At 38.7% G+C, this 20,624-nt stretch overlaps 1 protein-coding gene and 1 long non-coding RNA gene across 4 annotated transcripts; one reads left to right on the top strand and one right to left on the bottom strand.

Annotated features, from left to right (window-relative positions):
* Nucleotides 1-1,321: 1,321 nt before the first annotated feature.
* On the bottom strand, nucleotides 1,322-16,010 carry LOC102079944 (phospholipid transfer protein). 3 transcript variants are annotated; one of them, XM_005462609.3, is made up of 15 exons: nucleotides 15,877-16,010; nucleotides 15,653-15,763; nucleotides 14,333-14,414; nucleotides 14,052-14,198; nucleotides 11,878-12,039; nucleotides 11,522-11,573; nucleotides 10,416-10,565; nucleotides 8,650-8,823; nucleotides 3,590-3,646; nucleotides 3,351-3,464; nucleotides 2,706-2,773; nucleotides 2,561-2,600; nucleotides 2,430-2,466; nucleotides 2,235-2,311; nucleotides 1,322-1,567 (listed from the first exon to the last, which is right to left on the bottom strand). In XM_005462609.3, the coding sequence occupies exons 2-15, from the start codon at nucleotides 15,747-15,749 to the stop codon at nucleotides 1,499-1,501; spliced, it is 1,326 nt and encodes a 441-aa protein (XP_005462666.1). In that variant the 5' UTR covers nucleotides 15,750-15,763; nucleotides 15,877-16,010; the 3' UTR covers nucleotides 1,322-1,498. The 3 variants fall into 3 exon arrangements, with proteins under 3 accessions (XP_005462666.1, XP_005462665.1, XP_019212310.1); XM_005462608.2 differs by having other exon boundaries at nucleotides 15,904-15,934; XM_019356765.1 differs by lacking the exon at nucleotides 3,351-3,464 and having other exon boundaries at nucleotides 15,904-15,934.
* LOC109201196 (uncharacterized) lies at nucleotides 4,094-5,453 on the top strand. Its single transcript, XR_002061227.2, has 2 exons — nucleotides 4,094-4,404; nucleotides 4,672-5,453. It is a non-coding gene; the product is annotated as an uncharacterized LOC109201196 (long non-coding RNA).
* Nucleotides 16,011-20,624: the final 4,614 nt, after the last annotated feature.

The raw sequence follows: 20,624 nt of genomic DNA, 5'->3' as shown, positions 1-20,624 counted from the left end.
TATGGTTTCTATTCTGATGCTTTTGTTATGATTTGTTATTTATTAGTATAATTCTATGTTCCAGTTTATTCTGATTTAAGGTTTTGTTCTTAGGTTTTGTGTCTTGTGCCCTCATTTTTTAATGTAGGTTTAGTTCTGTGCCAAGTCTGTGTCTTTGTGAATTGTTTCCTGTTTTATTTTGAAGGTTTATCTTTTATCTCTGTGTTTCTAGTTTCGCTTCCTCTGTCTAATTTCTCCCGGCTGTGTTCCCACCTGTTCCTCGTTCCCTCATATTCCTGCCTGTGTATTTATAGTGTGTGTCCTCCAGTGTTCAGCGTTGCGTCGTATCATCAGATTTTACCTGTGTGTGTGTGTGTTCCAGTTTGTGGTTTTCTCAGTTTAGGTTTCTGTTCTGTTTTCCGCCAGCAATAAAGCTGTAGTTTTTGAGTTGCGTTCAGTCTCTGAGTCCTGCATTTGGATCCTCACCTCCACCTGTCCGCACACAGAGCCCTGAGAGGTTGATGGTTTGGAGGAAGTAATTATTGAAGTTAACTCAGAAAGATCAAGTGGAGAAAAAGACTCTAAATGAATATCAATGGTACTGAAAGTAGCTGTAGATAATATTACATCTGTGAGATGATTATGGGTAATTTTTTCTCTAATGATTAAAATTTTATTTGTGAAGAACTTCATGAAGTCATTACTAGTTATGGTTAAAGGAATAGTTGGCTCAACAAAGCTCTGACTTTTTGTCAGCCTGGCTACAGTGCTGAAGAGAAACCTAGGGTTGTTCAATGATTAATAGTGAGATGCTCCAACCTTCCTTTCATATCAAACATTCTTGAAAGAGTAGTTGTCAAACAGCTAACAGATCATCTGCAGAGGAATGGCTTATTTGAAGAGTTTCAGTCAAGTTTCAGAGCTCATCAAAGAAACAGAAACAGCTTTAGTGAAGGCCTCCAGTAACACTGTGAGGAACCTTGGAGTCATTTTTGACCAGCATATGTCCTTCAATGCACATATTAAACAAATATGTAGGGTTGCCTTCTTCCATTTGCGCAACATCTCTAAAATTAGAAATATCCTGTCTCAGAGTGATGCTGAAAATAGTTCATGCACTTATTACTTCTATGCTGGACTACTGTAATTCATTATTATCAGGATGTCCTAAAAACTCCCTGAAAAGCCTTCAGTTGATACAGCAAGAGCACATACAATGCAGTGTGTTGCATTGTTTACATGAATGTGTATGTTTCCTCTGCTGATGAAGAGGATGCCGTCAATGGAAAAACTCCTAGAGGATTACAGATGATTATTCTCAGCAATAACACCGGAGTCTCTGTGATGCTGAAACTTTTATTGCAGACAAACAATCATAGAAACAGGCAGTATATGCAGTACGCGCAGTATATTCAGTAAATCTGATAGATTTAACTTCCTAAGCTGTTTAAACATAGATTTTATACCTAGCATAAAGAACAACAGAGGATCATGAAGTCCATATTTCAGCCGTTGTTGCTTATCCACCAGCATTGCTGCTGCTCTGCAGAGGGATAAAGTTCAGGCTTCCTCCCACGACCAGATAGCCCTGCAATAAAAAGCAGTAACAGGTAGTATTAGGTACAAAAAGGCTGCATCTTACTGAATGGTAGCAGTTAGTTCAGAAATTCCAGATTTCTGGATGTTGAATTTCAGATTTTGTCCAGATGAGCAGAAACAACTTTCTGGGATTTCCTAACTTAGATGGTTGAGCATGGATCAAAATTATAGTTTATGAAACTGATATTCATCATGGAACAGCAGATGAAGAAATGATGACTCAAAATGTTTTTACTGTGATAGTTTTAAAAAGTATCAGTGTGGTGTAGAGCAGCGGTCCCCAACCTTTTTTGCGCCACGGACCGGTTTATGCCCGATAATATTTTCACGGACCGGCCTTTAAGGTGTCGCGGATAAATACAACAAAATAAAACTAGTACCGGTACCGAAAAAAAGAAGATTTATTCATAACACACGTGAAAAGACTCAGGAAAACAGAGTTAACGATAAAAACGATAACAAAATAACGCTGAAAACCGATAAAAACCCTGAAAACCATACTTTTCACACCCGAGCCTCAACTCTCGCGGCCCGGTACCAAACAACTCACGGACCGCTACCGGTCCGAGGCCCGGGGGTTGGGGACCGCTGGTGTAGAGGACTGTTGAAAATTTAGCACATTAGTGTTCAGACAGAAAGAAATCAAGCTCACTCACCTCCTCAAACTGGGTCTTTGCATCAATGAAGCTCAGGTCAGTAGGAAGAGGGATGGGGATTCCTTCATCAAACCACTCTATACACACACACACAGACACACACACACACACACACACACTATAATCCAGTTCGAAGTGTAATAAAATATGAGCAGAGTCAGTTTAGTTTGTGTCATGCTGTATGCTAGTGCTTACTGTCCACGAAGTATAAAATGGCTTTAGCAGCACCAACCTGCATAGACAGACACACACATACACTTGTTAGTATTATCATGCCTACTGCTATGGAGAAATGGTTGTAATCTACTAGAGCATTGTTTTCTTACCACAATTTTTCCAATGATCTTTTGAGTTTCAACATTACATCTGAAAAGGTTTCACTGTAAATTATTACAATATACAATACTACAGAGTACAAATGTATATACAGAGTGTACCATAAAGCATGTGAGTGTGTATTTGTGTTCTTACTTTGGTGTTTTAATGACTGGAATGAGGCGGCTTGCTTCGAATTTGACATTCATATCAAGTTTGCAGGACTACAGAAAAACAAAGTTTGATCATTTCTGCATATGTGGTTGAGTTACACTTCCATGTAACTTGCATTCAAACTCTGTGGTAGCTTCATCCAGCTCAGACAGGAGTGTCCATATAGATATTTACAACAGAAAGAGTCCCACAGTCAGCTGTTGCAGCTGTGTGAGTTGTCAGTGTTTTATATTTCTTTACATTTAGTCAAACTTTCACAATAAAACCATCGGAGCTATCTTTGAGCTGCTCTTTTCTGCAGAGTATCATAGGTCAATGGGTCCAACTGAAGGAAACTTGGAAGTCAGATTTGCAGGCAGCTTATGAATGTGTTTCTGTCTGATTTATCCTTGTTCCCATTACTTTAAACTTAAATAAGTGTTGTATAAGTCTTTTAATCTTCTAGATTAGTATGTAGTAACATCAGGCTGCAGTGAGTGATAAAGTTGTGTCAAGGTTAGCTAGTTTTTATTGGTTGTGTTTTGTACCCAGCTCTTACAGTAAACCTGCAGATAAAGTCTGATGCGGAGTCAATACCAGCACAGAGTTTGCTTGTTTGTTAAACGCTGCATCTGCATATGTGCTTACCACAAGAACACTTTGTTGACCCTCAGATTGTGTTTCGATATCCACAGTGGCAGAGAGTCCAGCCTTACTGATTTGAATGATTGGAGCCTTGGTCAGCTTCACTTTCAAAAGACCCTATGTATATTATAGAAAAGCCATGTTAACAGTTTATTTTTCATGTAATGATGTTTGATGATGAATGAAGTTTATGGTGTAACTTATTTGACTCCCTAACATAAAATTTTTGTAGAGTTTAGTACCGGTTGAATTCCCACAGCTCCCAGGAGAAGATTTACCACGCTTTTCAGGCCTTCAAGCTGTAGAGAAAAAGATAGGAGGAGATCAGAAGAGAGCTTGGACCTTTGTTAACATATTTGTGTGGTATTACTTCTTTGACTAAAGAAATGGATCCTTAAAAAAAGAAAGTAAAAAAATCCTCCACAATGAGGTATTGTCAGCCATTGGTAAATATACTATATTGCCAAAATCCATCCATCCAAATCACTGAATTGAGATATTCCAGTCCATTTGTGAAATTGCCTCACTTTGGAAGTGATTGTGTAATCCTGGTTAACATAGCTGTCAAAAAATAAAAGCCTGTTAGTAAAAACAGTCATAAGAAATATATTGCAGGTGATAAATGGTCAATTAATAGAACATAATGGTTAAGAAAATTCCTTAAAAACATCAGCAATGATATAATTCATGGTATAGTATTTCATTTGTGTTTAAAAACATGTTAAAAGGTTAAAAAAACTTGCTAATTCATGGTGTTTTATGTTAATTAAGGTAAAATGGCTAAAATATGTGTTCAGACTCTTATTGTGAAAGGGTACGTTGTAGCGTGACTCCTGTGATCAGCCACACCCAATCGTGTTGTTCCTTCTTTTTGATGCTGGAGAGGGAGAAATGCAGGTAGTCCTTGCGGAGCTGCTGCCTAAACGAGTGAAAAAATATTTAAAAAAACAAGCCAGAAGTTTACATAAAGTCATTTTTGTACTCTGGAGAATGTATTTTTGTTTTTCCGACCTGTCCTTGCTTCCGTGACGTTGTGAACGTAACCGAACGGGACTTGGTGAGTTCAGAAATTGTATTTTATTTCATGCAAGAAATGTTTAGTTGTATTATATTGCTCATTTCATGCAAATGGAAACGGTGGATTGGTGTTTAACCGACACACAGGATGCAGTTCAAAGGCCTTTGACGGTGTTTCAGCGTGCCATGTTGGCGTCACCTCATTTAAGACTTAATAAGCTGGGAAAAACGGACTTTTACTGTTATTTAAGGGCTACCCGTGTGTTATTTTCAAATGTTTATGCATATTGCTTTGTTGTTATGGTAGGTCATTAAGGTTTGGATCGGGAAATGCCGAGCTAGAATCGGAGTTTGATCCGCTGAGCGAGAAACAAGATGGCGAGCCACCCAGGGACCCATTGAACTGTACCGAGCAGGAAAAAGGAAACCGCCCCCTGCTGGACGTTGAACTCTTTCACTAAAAAACTGGTAGGATTAATCCATACACCTCTGCAAAAGAACAGTGGACTTTCAAAGCACTGGAAAATCATTCAGAGCAATTCCAGGATTTATAGTTAAAGGACACAGAGACAATTTTCTTTTGTTTATTTGTTTGTTTAAGGGATTTGTTCAGCCTTTTGCTGAATTGTTTTCAGTTTTTACATGTTTTTGTAATTTATTTTGGTCAACCTTACATTTTAATGCTGTAATGGTGTTGTTGGAAATGTAAATAATTTTGTTGGGTTTAACACAAAATAAGGAATGGTTGAAATTTAAAGGTGAACTTAGACCAAGGTTAAATTAAATCTTGGGCTAAAAGAACTAAACTTGACTTAAAATAACACAGTGTTAATGCAAATAGACCAAAGGATAAAGTTGAACTTAGAACTTGAAATGAATAAAACAATAACCTAGGTTGAAAATAACATCCTTTTAAAGCCAAATAAAAGGTTTTGAAATAAATAGGATAAATTAACAGAAATTACTGAACTAAAAAGGGAAAGGAAATATCTTGTTTTCCTTAAATGTGATGTTGAATGTTTTATGTAATGTGTCTATAACTGTCTATTCTCTGTCTTCTCAAAATAATAAGCCGGCAATTTAAACTTATTTTCTGGTCTGTGGTCTTTATCACATGCTACACTCATTACTACTCTAGTAGTCGAACCTAATTGGTCCTAGTGTACTGTAACGACTCCAGAAGTGTTACAATTGGGAACAACAGCTACAGACCTCCAAACGTCATGTGGCCTTCAGATTAGCTCAAGAACAGTGTGTAGCAAGCAAAGCGTTGGATGCAGTCATGTAGAGCATACCACCACCAGTGATGAGAATAATGTTGTTAAAAGTACTTTTTTCAGTAACTAATAATCTAACTAATTATTGTTTCTATTGTTACAAAATCGTTACTGTTACTAACAAGAAAATGCGGTGAAACAATAGCACAAGTGCTGCTGACTGGCTGAGAAAGAAAAGTAGTTATGTTGAACCAATCACGTGACCAAGTGTGTGTGTGACATAGCAACAAGATGCTATGTCAACCAAAGACAACCATTTTTGTGTAAAAGTGTGGAAATGGTTTTAAATGATTAATAACAAAAAAACCCCACCTTGGTAGTAATTTTAGGGAAATAGCTGCATATAACTTTGTTGTTTGCAAAATTTGTGCATAGTTTTTTTTTAAATTTAAAATCTGTTTCCCTTTCAACTTATGAAAATGATTCGTTAAACATTTTTGCGGTTGTTACAGTAAAAATCTAACTTTTTTCTACTCAGATTTAATGTTTTTTTTGTCTGATTCGAGATCAATTGCGTTAATACACCTTGTCAAAATGAAAATATAACTGTAAATTCAGATATGTGAGGTTGTGCTGAATGATACCAAACAAGGCAAAGTAAATAGTTTTTTTGAAATATAGAGGTCAAATAAAAAAAGTTGTCAAAAACGGCCACTTACAACCTGGACCCCAGAGGATTAAAAATTCTTTTAAAGTAACGCAATAGTTATTTTTCCTAGTAATTAGTTACTTATGTAATATTGTAACTCCAGAACTAACTCAATAACTTTTTTGAAGAAGTAACTAGTAACTATAACTAATTACTTGACCTACACTGGCCACCACTGGAATCTAGAGTAATGGAGATGTATTCTCTGGCGTGGTGAATCATGCTTCTCCATCTGACAATCTGATAGCTGAGTCTGGGGTTTAGCGGTTGCCATGACAATGACACTGCTGACAGCATTGTGACAAGTGTAAAGTTTGGTGAATGAGGTAATATGGTGTGGGGTTGTTTTTCCGAAGTTGAGCTCAGCCCCTCAGTGAGAGGAACTCTTAATACTTAAGCATACCAAGACATTTTGGACAATTTCATGCTCCCAGCTCTGTGGGAACAGTTTATCAATGACCCCTTCGTGTTCCAACATGACTGTGCACCTGTGCACAAAGTGAGGTCTATGAAGACATGGATGAGAAATGTCAGAGTCCTGTGCAGAGACTGCAAGCTGCACCTTCTTATACAACATCCGACCATAGAAACATCCCTCAAGTTCATATATATGTGACAGAGGCAAATACTTTTGGCAATACAGTCTGCTATGACTGCTATGACTCTGCTATAGAGATTGAAAATGTGACGTCATTTCCGGGGTAAAACCGCAAAGGATTGTAAGTACGAGTGGCAAGTGGTACTAGCACATGTAGGCTTTTACAAGAAAAAGTCACACAGTCGCATGACAGCCATGGAAAGTCGACGGGTAAAGAGATCGGTTTTTATCGAATTCTGTCGTGGAAGAAAAATTGTCTAAGCCATGTTTCCGACGTAACAAAGAGCCAAAGAATGGCCTGGATTGCCGTTATTCAAAGACCTAATATAACGTTCGAGAACACTCCAGCTCACGTTAGTCTGCTCCAAGTATTTCCACAAAGGTAAGTTTGTTGTTGTAGTTAATAAAAAAATTTTCATAACATAATAGTTGATGTAGGTTACAAATAAGTCTTATATGGAGTTGAACTGAATTCGTTGCGCTATGCTGCTTTGTTCACTGTGGCTTGGCGGGCTAATGTTTCTTGTGTTTTGTAGGAAAACCAGCCTACAAAATGCAGGAATGCGATCCAGACTGGGCCCCCTCTATCAACCTGGGCATACCGAGTGTAAAGCTGCTACCACAGCGCGATTTGATCGGTTAAGAGAGAGAGCGATATCAAAACAGCCATGAAAAGTCCCGCATATATGTGCCCAAGTGTTGTATTGAAGCAATCAAGTGATGAATAACCGTTTTCCAGTATGTTGTTTTGAAATGTTTTTTGGGTTTTTTTGCAGTGTTAATTTGTTTTTCACCGAAGCAGCTAATAAAGCATAATGGAATACAATTTTGCCTCTTTCTTGTAAGATTCTATAATAGAATGAAACAATAATGCAAGTTATAAATAAAGACAATAAATTGAATGAATTATAAAACACTTATTTTTTTTCTATTGGATGTGAAAATGTTGTGTAATACTACAACCTGAAAAGACAAATAGATTGCGTTGGCCTGTACAGGAGAAAAAGAAAAAATTGTAACGACAGCTGTAAAATGAAATGGTCCAAATCAGAAAATAGATACGCCAAAGTAAACTGGACTTGGGCTTGTTGCAGGGATCTGAAGTTACTAAACATTTAGTGAGTGCATGCACTCACACTTAGGACCATATGATTATAAATATGAGCGTGGTGAAAGTTGGGCAGCACGCTAATTACTTTAGTCCACTCTGTGTGCTCGTATGGGTCTAACCCTTTCACTTCTTTGATTATTTTCCTCGTACCTTTTTTTGCCTTTTCGTCAAGTCTGTCTTTGTACGGACCTGCCGTGTTTTCCTTCATTTTGTACATAACTGTTTTGGGGGCAAAAAAAATGCAAGTAGGGATTACAAATTAAGAATTAATGGTTACCGGTGCTGGAAAGGCTAGCTCTTGATGCAGTGTTTTGACTTTACTGCCACTCGTACCTACAATGCAATGCACGAAAGTCACGTGGTCTGTCGATCTCTCTATCATCACAGAAGTGATGAGAGTTCATCAGACTGAAAGGAATGCAGCAGTAAGATGCAGGAACAGCACTGAATTTTGAAATGCTATCCTTTAGTCTGTTCCAATTTATTTCTTTGGTGGAAAATAGTTGAATATTTGGTGTTGTTTCTTTCAGTGAGAGCAGCTCACAAAATTGTCTGTCTGTAAAACTTACTGCATGTTGCTTGTGTAGAAAAATGTCAGTGTATTTCAGGGAACAGAAAGGTTCTACCAGGTGTTTATCAGCTTTTCTCACCTTTGGGACGTTAACTTCAAATGGTCCTGATTTGTAGATTGCCATGGCGGCCCCATTGAAGAAGAACTCAGAAATGCCCACATAGATCATCTTGTTAGTCTCCGTGAAAACTGGTTCTTTGCCTGGCCTTATTGAATCAGTGTCCACAGCCTGCCCGCGTACAGACATTAAGCCCTGAAACACACATAGAATGATGATCTTTACAGAGTAGAAACAGAAACAAGGGCAGCAAAATAAAACCTCCAAGTCATAAAACCATGAAGGCAATCTGCCCAAGAATCTCAGTGCATGTATGTGTGTAGGTCATGATAAAAAGATGATTTTATTGGTTCACATTAATATTAACCCAGATGCCAAGATTCTTTCCAACAGACTTAATGTTGTGCAGCAGGGAAACTGTCATGGGTCTGTGACCCAGTGAATTGAATTGTTTATTATTTATTTGCAACATTATTGCTGTCTGTGTTTTGGTTTTGTATTTCTAGGTCCTAGGTTTTTATCCCTTTGCCCCTCATGTTACTTTGTGCGCTCCCTCTGTTCTGTGTCTAGTCATCTCTGCCTGTGTGTTCCCTCTGTTCCAGTGTAGTCAGGTCTCTGTGTAAAGCCCGCGTCTCTGAGTCTGTGTCTTTGCATGTGTGTTGAGTTTCCTAAGGAGCTTGGAAAGAAAAACGTCTGGACTTCTTTAAGTTGCTTGAAAACGTTTCACCTCTCATCTGAGAAGCTTCTTCAGTTCTAGGGTCAAATGGTGGAGAGTCCCAGATTTGAACCCAGTGGGAGTGTCCCTCCAACAGGGACAATGATCCTCCCCTGATGATCCTCTACCTAATCACATGAGCCAAGGTGTGAAAACGGGTGTGGGTCACAATCAGCCAGGGTTTCGGGTGAGCTCATTGTGAAACCTGGCCCCACCCTATCATGTGATTTCCTGAGGTCAGATGGCCCAGGATGTGAGTGGGCGTTAAGGTGTCTGGGAAGGGATCTCAAAACTGGATTATAGATGGCAGACAGTTGGTGTTGTAAACGACCGCCTCTGTTCAAAGATGGCCGTTCACAGTGGACATAGATAGCTTCTTTCACTCAGATGCGTTGAGTTTCCTGTTTTATTGTGAAGGTCTGTGTCTTATGTGTCTAAGACACAGACCTTGTCTAGTTTTGCTTCCCTTGTCTCGTCAGCTCTGATTTCTCCCAGCTGTGTTTCCCTCCTGTCTCCCACTCCCTGATTGCTCCTCTGAGTGTACAAGCCCTGTGTTTCCTTCTGCTTGTTGCTGGTTCATCTGTGTTGTCTTCCCGTGTTTCTTCCTGTGTTCCTCTGCATGTCATCCTGTGAGTTATGGCTTCAGTTTCGTTGGATAGGTTTTTCCAGTTTAGGTTATTTCTTAGTTCCTGTCCTCGCCACTTCCACTTTTGGCTGTAGTTTCTCCACTTATAAATAAAAGCTTACTCATCTCATCAAAGTCGGTGCCTGCATCTTGGGTCCTAATTTCCACACACCACACGGTTTGCCCTGGCAAACCGTGACTGAAACAGCTGATGGCAGACTTTGTTTAACTTGGCGTCCACTGATAATTTTTTTCCGATTTGTATGAGATTAGTTGTTAGACGTCAAAGTTTGAACTTCACAACAGCTGACATCAAGAAAACACAACATACCAGGGTCACTACACCTTAAACTTTATCTGTGTTGCTGTGCTCTGATTTTTAACCAGGTGTTAATGTCTGTAGGGTTATGTTCAGAGTCAGAATAATTCAGTGTTTCTCTTTATTACCTTGAAAGACATATCAAGGCTCCGCGATGTCACTGCAATATCACTGCTCAGGGAGTAGTCCAAGTCTAATTGGCGGCCTTCATGCACAGTCCTCATCGTGGACAAGTCCTTCAGCTTATCATTTATCATAGGTTGAAGAGCAGGACAGATCTACAGACACACAAACACTTCTGAGCCACACAGATGTCATAAGATCCGCAAAAGGCAGATTAGTACTGAAAAGGGGGGGGGGGAGATCTTGTATGGGTTGACAGTAGTTCAGGGAGAGCAGTTCATCCACTAATTGGATGGTTGGTGGTTTGATCCCCAGCTTCACCAATCTGCATGTCAAAATACCCTTGGGCAAGATACTGAACCCTGAGGTGGCCCCAAGGCATCGCTTGGAGTGTATGTTTGTGTGTTTATTAGCTAAAAAGCACAGTTGAATGAGTCATGTTATACAGAGTGCTTGAGTAGAGAAGCGCTGTGTGAGAAACAAAGGTTTTTGACATAAAATGACAGTTGCTGCTAAAGGCTTAAATCATTTGTATTGTTTGGGTCATCTGATTATTGAGGTTTCCTGTGTATTACCTCTAGGGAGTTTACCTTACAAAATAGAGCATCTTGGGATGAAATGATGCTATATAAAGAAAATAAAATTTGATTGAAATTAATAAATATTTGATTGAATATTTAATTTTGATTTGAATATTTGATTAAATATTTGATTGAAATTAATAAAATGATGTCTGAAGACAGAATAAAATCTGTGCTTATGCTGCATTTTGTTCAGTAGATTACTTGATCTCTTAACTGGTGTTTGTTTTTGACTCATTAATTTATTGTGTTCTTGGTATGTTGTGTTCATCATTATGGTGTCTTTGTTCATAAATCTGAGTGTTGTTAGTGGAAACCTCTGCAGGTCATCTATCTTTGCCTTTTTTGTTGTTGTGATTGCAGCATGTTAGGTTGCTGCATTTAGTAAATTTCTCCCAAAAGCTCAGGTTGCCTGGCAGAGCTACCAATCATATCTGTGTAGGTAGTCATACACAAGGTGTTTATCCTAAGCATCACACTCCACAGGTTTCATTCAGACTGGCATCAGCTGCGTTTCAGTTGGAACTGACCTTCTTTTTGAAGAAATGCTTGGTCAGGCTTTTGAATTTGTCCAAAACCTTCCTGAAAAACAAGCAAAATTCAGAAATCCTATCATTCATCAGCAGGACTGGTCTAACAGACTGTTGATCTGCCAGCTGATGGTTCATGTTTCCCTGAGGATAAGTGGAGAAACTGATCCTAAGTCATATTCTTGCTTTGATTTATGAACAAATAGCTGACATTCCAATCAGCCTCAGCTGCAACAGCTGGATGGTGTTTTTGCAGAGAAAGAGTACTCTGACTAAATAAAACATGAAGTTCATTTTTAAATTAGCTGCCAGTTAGTCAGAGAGAAGCAGGAAGCCCCTGTTCTTAGTCTTGTTACCCCACGAAGCCTGTGGACTTTGTTCTGATGGAATCAGCATTGATTTTGCAGTCCTCTTTTCCTATCTCAACATTCAGGTGTCCTTTTGGGTTTTGGTTCATTCTCACTAGTATCATGGCTCTCACACCTTCTCCAGTGAAGATTGTCGTACCTTTGTCAATCCTGCATAGGAAAAGACAAAGAAAGTGCTGAATTGTTTTTTCATTTTTTCTTTGTTCATTGAGCAAACATCAATTACACTGTAGACTGTATGATTATTTGTTATTGTTGTTGCTGTTGTTGTTTGTTCAGTGCTCCTGTCACATCTTGAACAAAAAACAAACTTTTTTGGCCTGTGGATGTGATCTGAGGAAACTCTTCTTAACAACATCGAATCATCTCAGCATCAATGTTCTACATTTATTAAACCAATCTAGTGTGAGTGCCATAAAAGCAGATACAGTATATGTGTAATACAGAGATGAAAATGTATATTCATATGGCACACCACATAAAATCAGGACAGAAAAGGCTAAAAGCTCTCCATTCATACAATGATACTTAACCTTCTTATTATGTTAAGGATCGATTTGACCCATTCCAGTCTTTGTGTTAACTTTCTTTTTCTTCATGAAAGTTTATGACTTTTCCTTATCTGGGGTTATGAACTGGTGTGTAAAATATGGACACTTTGATGTGTTTGTATACAAAGATGATGTTGCTGTCCTTTCCGACAGTATATGCCCAACAAGCCGGCCAAGTATGGCTTCAAAATATGGACAGCCTGTGATGCAAAATCTAACTATGCATGGAATATGCAAGTGTACACTGGAAAGCTACCTGGAGGAGCATCTGAGAAGAATCAGGGGATGTGTGTGGTGCTACAGATGAGTGAAGGGCATAACATCATTTCTTTACATCCTACTGGCTTGGAGATGAACTTCAGAAGAGAAAGCAGACTATGTTGGGAACAATCAGAAGAAATAAGCCAGAACTTCCCAATGAAATTTTGAACATGCAGGGAAAATCTCTGCATTCCTCAATATTTGTTTTCACTGAAAAGCAAGAGTTGTTTCATGCTGTCCAAAGAAAAACAAGAATGTTCTTGTCATGAGCACAATGCACACAGATGCATCTCTGAGCACAAGAGAAGACAGAAAAACCACAAATGATCCAAGACTACAACTCCACCAAAGGAGAAGTAGACAATCTTGACAAAGTCACAGCGACATACAGCTGCCAGCGAAGACAACTCGTTGGCCCTTGGTAATTTTCTACAACATTTTGGATGTGTCTGCCTACAATGCCTATGTCCTGTGGACTGAAATCAACCAACATTGGAATGAGGGCAAATTGTATCGACGTCAGCTTTTCCTGGAAGAACTGGGAAAAAGTCTTGTCACTCCCAAGATCCAGAGACGAGTCAGACCAGCTCGATCCCCAGCAGCAGCAGTTGTCAATGAAAAGGTCAAGTGTGCACCATCCAACCAATCTGCAGTGGATCCAGTGGATACAGGTGTAAAGAAACGGCAAAGATGCCAGGTCTGTCCCTTACGAGAAGACATTAAAACAAGCACTTTTTGTGAGAAATGCAAGAGGTGCATCCGCAGAAAGCACACAGTTACATTTTGTCCATCATGTGGACAAAATTGAAAATGCTGAACATTGAAAATCTGAGAAAATCGGGCAAGTTCAAAAGAAATGTGTTCGTAAAGAAGGAAAAACTTTTACTAAATTGTTCTTAAAAATAGTTATGGAAATTCAAACTGTGTTGTATGTCTGTGTTCTAAATGTTTATCTAATGGAAAATAAAGTTGCAATTGTTTTATTGCAGTTTTTTGACAATTCTGAGTACACAGTACGGGTCAAAATGACCCGCAACATAATCAATCTGACTTTTTTTTCAAGAAAATACAAGGGTTAAAGATAAAATCTGGATGTCCAGCTTAAAGGAGACCCCATTATCGACTACAAATAAAATTGATTATTCTCAGCAAACCATGTTAAAATAATAAATGTTGCTGTAAATATACTGTTGTTGTATTTAGAGACCGTATCAAAGAGCATAATTTTCTTGACTATTAACAATGCTGAGGGTTTTCTGCAGGCAGTGATCTGATTTGTTCTACATTGTTTGCACACATCACACATAAAGCAAGAGGTGTAAGAGCATTTGCTGTTGTAGTTGTACGTACTTGAATTTTTTGAAAAATTGCACATTTTTTTCTCGTTGAAGTTGTAGAGCAAAGTTCAGGTCCCTGATTTCAAACTGGAGACCAATTTTGTCCTGAAATCTAAAATCCACCTGAGCAGGATCAATTTGTAGTTTAGTAAGAGTCACACTGTGAGGAGGATAAAAATATATTTTACTTTAAAATACTTAACATGTAAAACCATAAAAAACACATTTACATTTTCAAATTAAAATGAGGAAACAGAATAACCATGAACCATAAAAAAAATAACTTATCTTTACCTTTTGATGAGGAAATCTTCATTTTCTATTAAGAACTCTCTGTTAACCAGCCCCTTTAAGTACATCAGACCAAGATCCTTCACTGCAAAAAACAGCACATTTACTTCAACTTCATATGCTGATGATACTACAAAGACAACATAGTAAAATAGAAAGTCTTTTCTACATGTAAATAATTATGATGCAGAAATGATAAAGGAAACCTGCCAAAGGTTGAAGGGCCAGAACCTGATGAATCTAACACCATAAATTAAAGTGCTAAAAATAGTGGCTCTATCTATCTCTAACAGGCTCCTCCTGTCCATATGTCAAAGTATCCTTGATTAAGATACTGAGCCATCCATCCAATGTTAGAAGTACTTACAGTAGGTATAGAGAAATCCTTAATCCTCCGACAATCCATCAAGCGCTGCGGCTTCGTAGTTTTCCAAAATTGTACTAAAACATTTTTTGACAGATTTTGAGCGCCGTGTACCACACAAAATCGGTTCGAGGTCAGTAAGCACAACCAGAATCCATACATAAGGCGCACCGGATTATAAGGCACATTGTCGATTTTTGAGAAAATTAAAGGATTTTAAGTGCGCCATATAGTGTGGAAAATATGGTATATAAATGTGTGTGTGTGTGTGTGTGTGGGGGGGGGGATATGAAAAGGAAAAAAAAAAGAGAATGCTTGCTACCATAATGGACAGGTTTTTGGCTCCCACACAAACGCAAAGCAGGAGAAGAAGCGTCGGCAAATATGTTTCCAAAACAACTTCCTTCCAAGCCAATGACTAGAAAATATGGTGAAGCATGTCTTCCCTTTGGCTTCACCTGAACAAGTGCCAAGGTAGGTCTCTGCGACAGAATTAGTTTTCCCTGCGTCGGGAACAAGCAGTGGGCTCTCCAAATCACGGACAAACAGTATCCCACATTTTTGATTTTTAGTTCACAAACACTTTTTGTAATGACTAATTACTCCTGACATTTTGGAGATGCTAGCTCTTTATACAGTAAAGTTACAGCGGGATACAAATAATATCAGGCCGATCCTGTCGTAATTTGTTCCCCCTGTTCAAATCACGGACAAACAGTATCCCACAGTTGTTTATGTTTTTAAACCCATTTTGCACAGAGAGGCATTTTTGAAAAATGTATTGATAGCAATGTTGAATATTATTACACAGGAAAAAAACAACTACACGTAAAATAATTGCACCATGACGCCTCAATAGAGGGACAGTAACTTCATGTGTATATGTAAGCGTGTAAAAACTGCAGATAGTCAGATTAACAGTAACAGTATTTTAATGCAGCTCTTAAAGAAATCCTTACCTTTTTCCGTGATTCGTACTTTGATGCCGGGAGGAGGGGCAGCAGTGTCAGAGGAAATCAGAGACACCAAGAAGAAGATAACCACACAGGACTTCATCCTCAGCCAAAAACCTGATTCATCAGAAGAAAACGAGGGTTGGGTTATTCTGACAGACTGATGTGCTAAAGTAAGCTAAAGTATTGTGGATTGTGAACTGGTAAAAAACATAAGACTTGAGACAGACTCTCAATTCAACAGCTTCTTTATTCACCCATGTACAAGGGGGATGTGCATAGCAAGAAGCCTCCTGCAGATCTAGGGGGAACTTCCTCAGACTGTTACATTTATACTTTTTTTAAGGTTCCTCATTGAGCCCCTACTCTTCATATTTCTTAGTACTCTGCGTTTGTGCAACATTAATGCAGTTTCAATAAAAACATCTCCTTCCTCATTTAACATTCTCGTTTTTTCCTTTTAAGGTCTTACATATGAATTTATCTCTCCTTTTATGGTCCTGCACCTGTTGTTTCCCTCTTTGCACATAAGAAGAATATAACTGACACCTTTTAGGGGAGGGGGGTGGATGCCCGTCCTCCGGCCGCACCACGCACACTCTGTCTCCTAGTGGGGGCGCATTTTAATTAGGTTTATCTGTTTGATAAAGTAATATTTCAGTGTGAATTTTTATACAAGCGTGGAATTACTTCATCTTTTTATCCTAACACTATAGAAAGACTTTGTTTTTAGACAGTTGACCTGAAACGTGTGTGTGTGTGTGTGTGTGTGTGTGTTTTTGAAGCAGATTTTGTTGGGTTAGTTTTTATTGTCTTAAGCTGAATTGATGGCTTTCCAACATGTGGTCACAGGTCTGTGCTGCAATGCCTTTAATGTACATTGTCACGTTGTCTTAACAACAGTGCTTTGATGCCTGTTTCAGACTTTATCACACCCTGTATCTCGAGAAATGGGGGAGATGGTTTTTTTTGTGTGTCTTTGAGGATGGGGGAAGAGGCATAGAGGTGATAAGGCATTGTGAACTCTTTCCTTGGGGTTAAGCCTGACACCTATGAACATGTTTGTTAGTTTGTGTATTTCACCGTCTAAATTTCAAATTGTTTAGATAAAATATGCATTGACTTTCGATGCCATCCTTAAAACATAGATGTGTGGTGGCCCACCAGAGGGCTCCACTCACACCCAGGTCGGGAGGAGGGGTACTATATGCTATATGCCATATGCTGCTTTATTTGTGGCTTCTGTGGACACTTTTGCCAAGTGCCCAGGCTGATAACACATCCAACAGACACCTGTAGGCACACGACCCGCTCCAGGCACACCCCTTCCATACCCCGGGCCGCCTCTCACACCCACCGGGCCACCACGGCCTCTTGCCCTTCCTCTACCGGGCCACACATTGCCTCCCCAGCTGGTCATGGGTGCACTCTGCAAGCTATCATAATGTGTCCAGGGGTTCATTGGATAAATATTTGGGTTTAACTCAGGCCAATTAGGCTCAGGTGGGAAGCCTTGAGCTACCATCACCTTCGGTGAACCAGTTGATTTGTTCTCTTTCTTTTTTTCATTTACCGTCTGTCTCGCTTCTCCCCAGTTGAGCTTAACCCTTTAAGACCTACCATAGTACCAAGTCCGCCAGAGCTTTTCCTTATATTTTTACTAGAGATGGCACGATACCACTTTTTTATGTCCGATACCGATACCGATATCATAAATTTGGATATCTGCCGATACCGATATGAATCCGATATAGTGTGTTTTTTAATCAATAAAACTGTTTTTTTAATATCTTGCTGCATTTTGTATAAGTTCATACTCAAGTTTAAATAAACAACAACACTAAAGCTATTCTGTTATACCTGTATGTAAAAAATACACTGCACCCAAAATATTTTATAGTTCAGCAACACTGATCAATCTAATAAACTTAAACCTACTCCATCCTCCCTATTCTGGTATTTTAAAGAGTATAGCAGAAATATTAAGCAACCTAACTAATAGGGTTGCAAACTCCCAGCAAAAAAAAATAGGGAACCACCTCCCACCCTCCACCTCATGATGCTTAATCGATGTAATCAACTTTAATTTGAAGCAGGGTGAAAAAAAATGCACAGAATTAAATTATTTTTCAAGAATAATTAAATAGATTCAACATCTTTCTTCAACAGAATTGCAGAATTCACAGATGGTACCTTCTCAAAGAAAAAAGTACTATAGCTTACTAGGGTATATTAGACTTAACAGTTACTATATACAGTAATGGACTTCTATACATTTTACATCAGATTAAAACTTTGGGTGTAAGATTCAGATAATTATTTATTAAAAGCTAGACATTTTAAATGAGAATAAGAAAGAAAAGTATGTCTTTGTGCCCCCTTTTCCCTGTTAATGCCCTATCGGCCCCCCTGGCTAAATTTGCTAGATCCGCCCCTGCACAGTTACCAGCCGTCAGCTACGTAGAAAAGGATCCTGGTGTAGAAAGTAATATTAAATAAATTCTAACAACAGCTTATCAAGCTTAAAGGTGCTGCTGTTGTTCCGCCGCTGGTTTCCTCTTTCTGGTGCAAAGTGGGCCAAAAACAAAGAAGAGAGGCGGACTCGCGACAGAAAAGCCGATCAGCTGATCATTAAGCAGTTTCACATTGAAGTAGCCGCAGGAAGGTGAGGGAGAGAGAGAGAGAGGCAGTCGCTCCATATATCGGTTGTTAAGCTTAACATGGGAACGCTTTACAAACATTCAGAGATGAACTTACACACTTGCTTTACTTCTCTCTGGGATAACTTCCTCGGAGATGAAATGCTGGTTTGGTAGCCAGGCTACAAATACACACAGCCGCTCTATCACATGAGCATACTGCTCAGACGTGCTACGGTTATGAGCCGAGTTACGCCGTGTTGCAAGTTTTGTGAGGTGTTTTTTTTTTTTTATATTTAATGTATCGGATTACATTTTTAATTTCTCACCGATATCCGATCCAGTAATTTACGTCAGTATCGGACCGATACCGATACGCAATATCGGATCGGTCCATCTCTAATTTTTACATGCTGTAGTGCCATTTTTGGGAGCATTTCAAGTTGCTATACATCAATAAACTACAATAAAATTGAAAATCGTTTTTGTTTGTTTTACATATATTTCTAGTCTATCTAGTCTAGTTTTATCCCACAAAACTGTAAATACAAAAAAGTTGCACAAAAAAGTTTCCAACAACAGGAAATGTATTTTGAGTGTCTTCATAGTTTTATTTTTGAGATACACCAATTTTTATATACTGCAGGAAAAACAGAAATAAATATTATAATGCAAATTTGCAAAAAATAAAGCATGTGCATGAAAATAAACTATTTCCAGCAGTGCAATTTGAGTTCTAAGCATCCCAGAAACTATTCAGAAAAGCATGAAGTCAAACATGACTTTTAAAAACACCAGTACAGGCTTATAAGGCCCCGAAGGTAGAAAAACACATTTTCTCCGAAATGACGTCACTTCCGGTTCGGGCAGGTAATGGTGGACTTGCGATAGTTCGCGCTGACGTCTATTCCAATGTAGGAAGTGTCGGATTGGCAAAGCGTGTTTCTGGAATACTATGTTTTTGTTGCTGCAAGTGGTTTTTATGCAATTTTTGCAAAGCTATATGTGGAAGGAAACCGTGACTTAGGAAAAGCTAATGGCGTAAGATGTAAGTACAACTCCTCCGGTTTCATATGCAAAAAAAATTATTGCGCTAGCTTAAGTGGTTCCGGTTCTACGGGGATTTATAAATAGTTATGCAAAACCGGCTTTAAAGGGTTAACCTTGCATAGTAGTGTTAAATCAGTCAAGTCTTGTCAGCTTTTATCAGTCCAGTCAGTTCCACATTTTTTATTATTCATTCATTCATTTATTCATTCATTCATTGCTGATAGTAGAATCTCTCGTCACATTAAGTTTCTACCCTCAGCAATATGGCGCCATTTCAAAAAGAAAAAGAATTTAGACTTGATTACCTTGCTGAATCCTTTTGGACAGGGACTCGCTTTGTGATTGTCCCAATAAGTGGCTTTCTCCCGAGCCCATTTTATTTTTGGAGAAACTCACTTTGCAACCATTCCCGACAATGCTATGTAACTCTTTCAGTTCAAATTGTTCAGATCTGCTTAAATGACAGAGAATATTAAACAAAACTTCCAGTGCACTGTGAAAGTAACAAAATAAAAAGGAAAAAAACAAAAGAAAGGCCTTCCCAGATAGCAAGGAAACATTGAAACAGTGTTGAGTCAATATCAGGCGACGTCATTGAAGCAACGTTGAAGTGTGACGTTGACCCAACATCACTCTTGCACCCATTTTTAACGTTGAAACAACGTCAGGTTTTGATGTTGAATCAATGTTGAAACCTGACATTGATTCGACGTTATATTTTCTAACACTGTTGACATTGAAACAATGTCAGATTCTGATATTGAAACACTGTTGAGCTATGGTATTGATTTTCCACCTCTTTCGCACAGTTGCTTTTTATTGAAAACAAAAAACAAAAAAGGTCAATAGACATGTATCATTTGCAAAATACTTTATTAAAAGACAAAGTTTCCTATTTACATTTCTATGTTTCACGTCACTTTTTATTATTTACTCCGGGATGGGGATGGATGATGTGCGTCCTGCGCGCCACCCGTACGATCTGGAGCATATCTGAGCCATTTCTGGACTGCTTGAGCAAAGACCAACTCAGACAGAGTTCGCCCCTACCTGCTGCGCCAGGCCATCTAGGACAAAAATAGACACACACACAAAAAAAACAAAGACAAAAAAAAGGGAATTAGAGCACATGAATAAGCTCTTGTTAATTGTCTTCAGCAGGGAGAAAGTATGTAAACTCCTAGGCTGATAAACATGAAAGTCACCAGGCGGAAATCAGTAAACTGCCGCATTTGATTCCCAAAGAGCTATAAGCTGAAAATGTGATATGTCTTAGCATGGTGTGCCGT

The sequence above is a fragment of the Oreochromis niloticus genome, linkage group LG3, assembly GCF_001858045.2.
Source record: "Oreochromis niloticus isolate F11D_XX linkage group LG3, O_niloticus_UMD_NMBU, whole genome shotgun sequence".
NCBI lineage: Eukaryota > Metazoa > Chordata > Actinopteri > Cichliformes > Cichlidae > Oreochromis > Oreochromis niloticus.
Note: the sequence above shows the minus strand (reverse complement) of the source record. Positions and strands in the feature narration are given on the sequence as shown.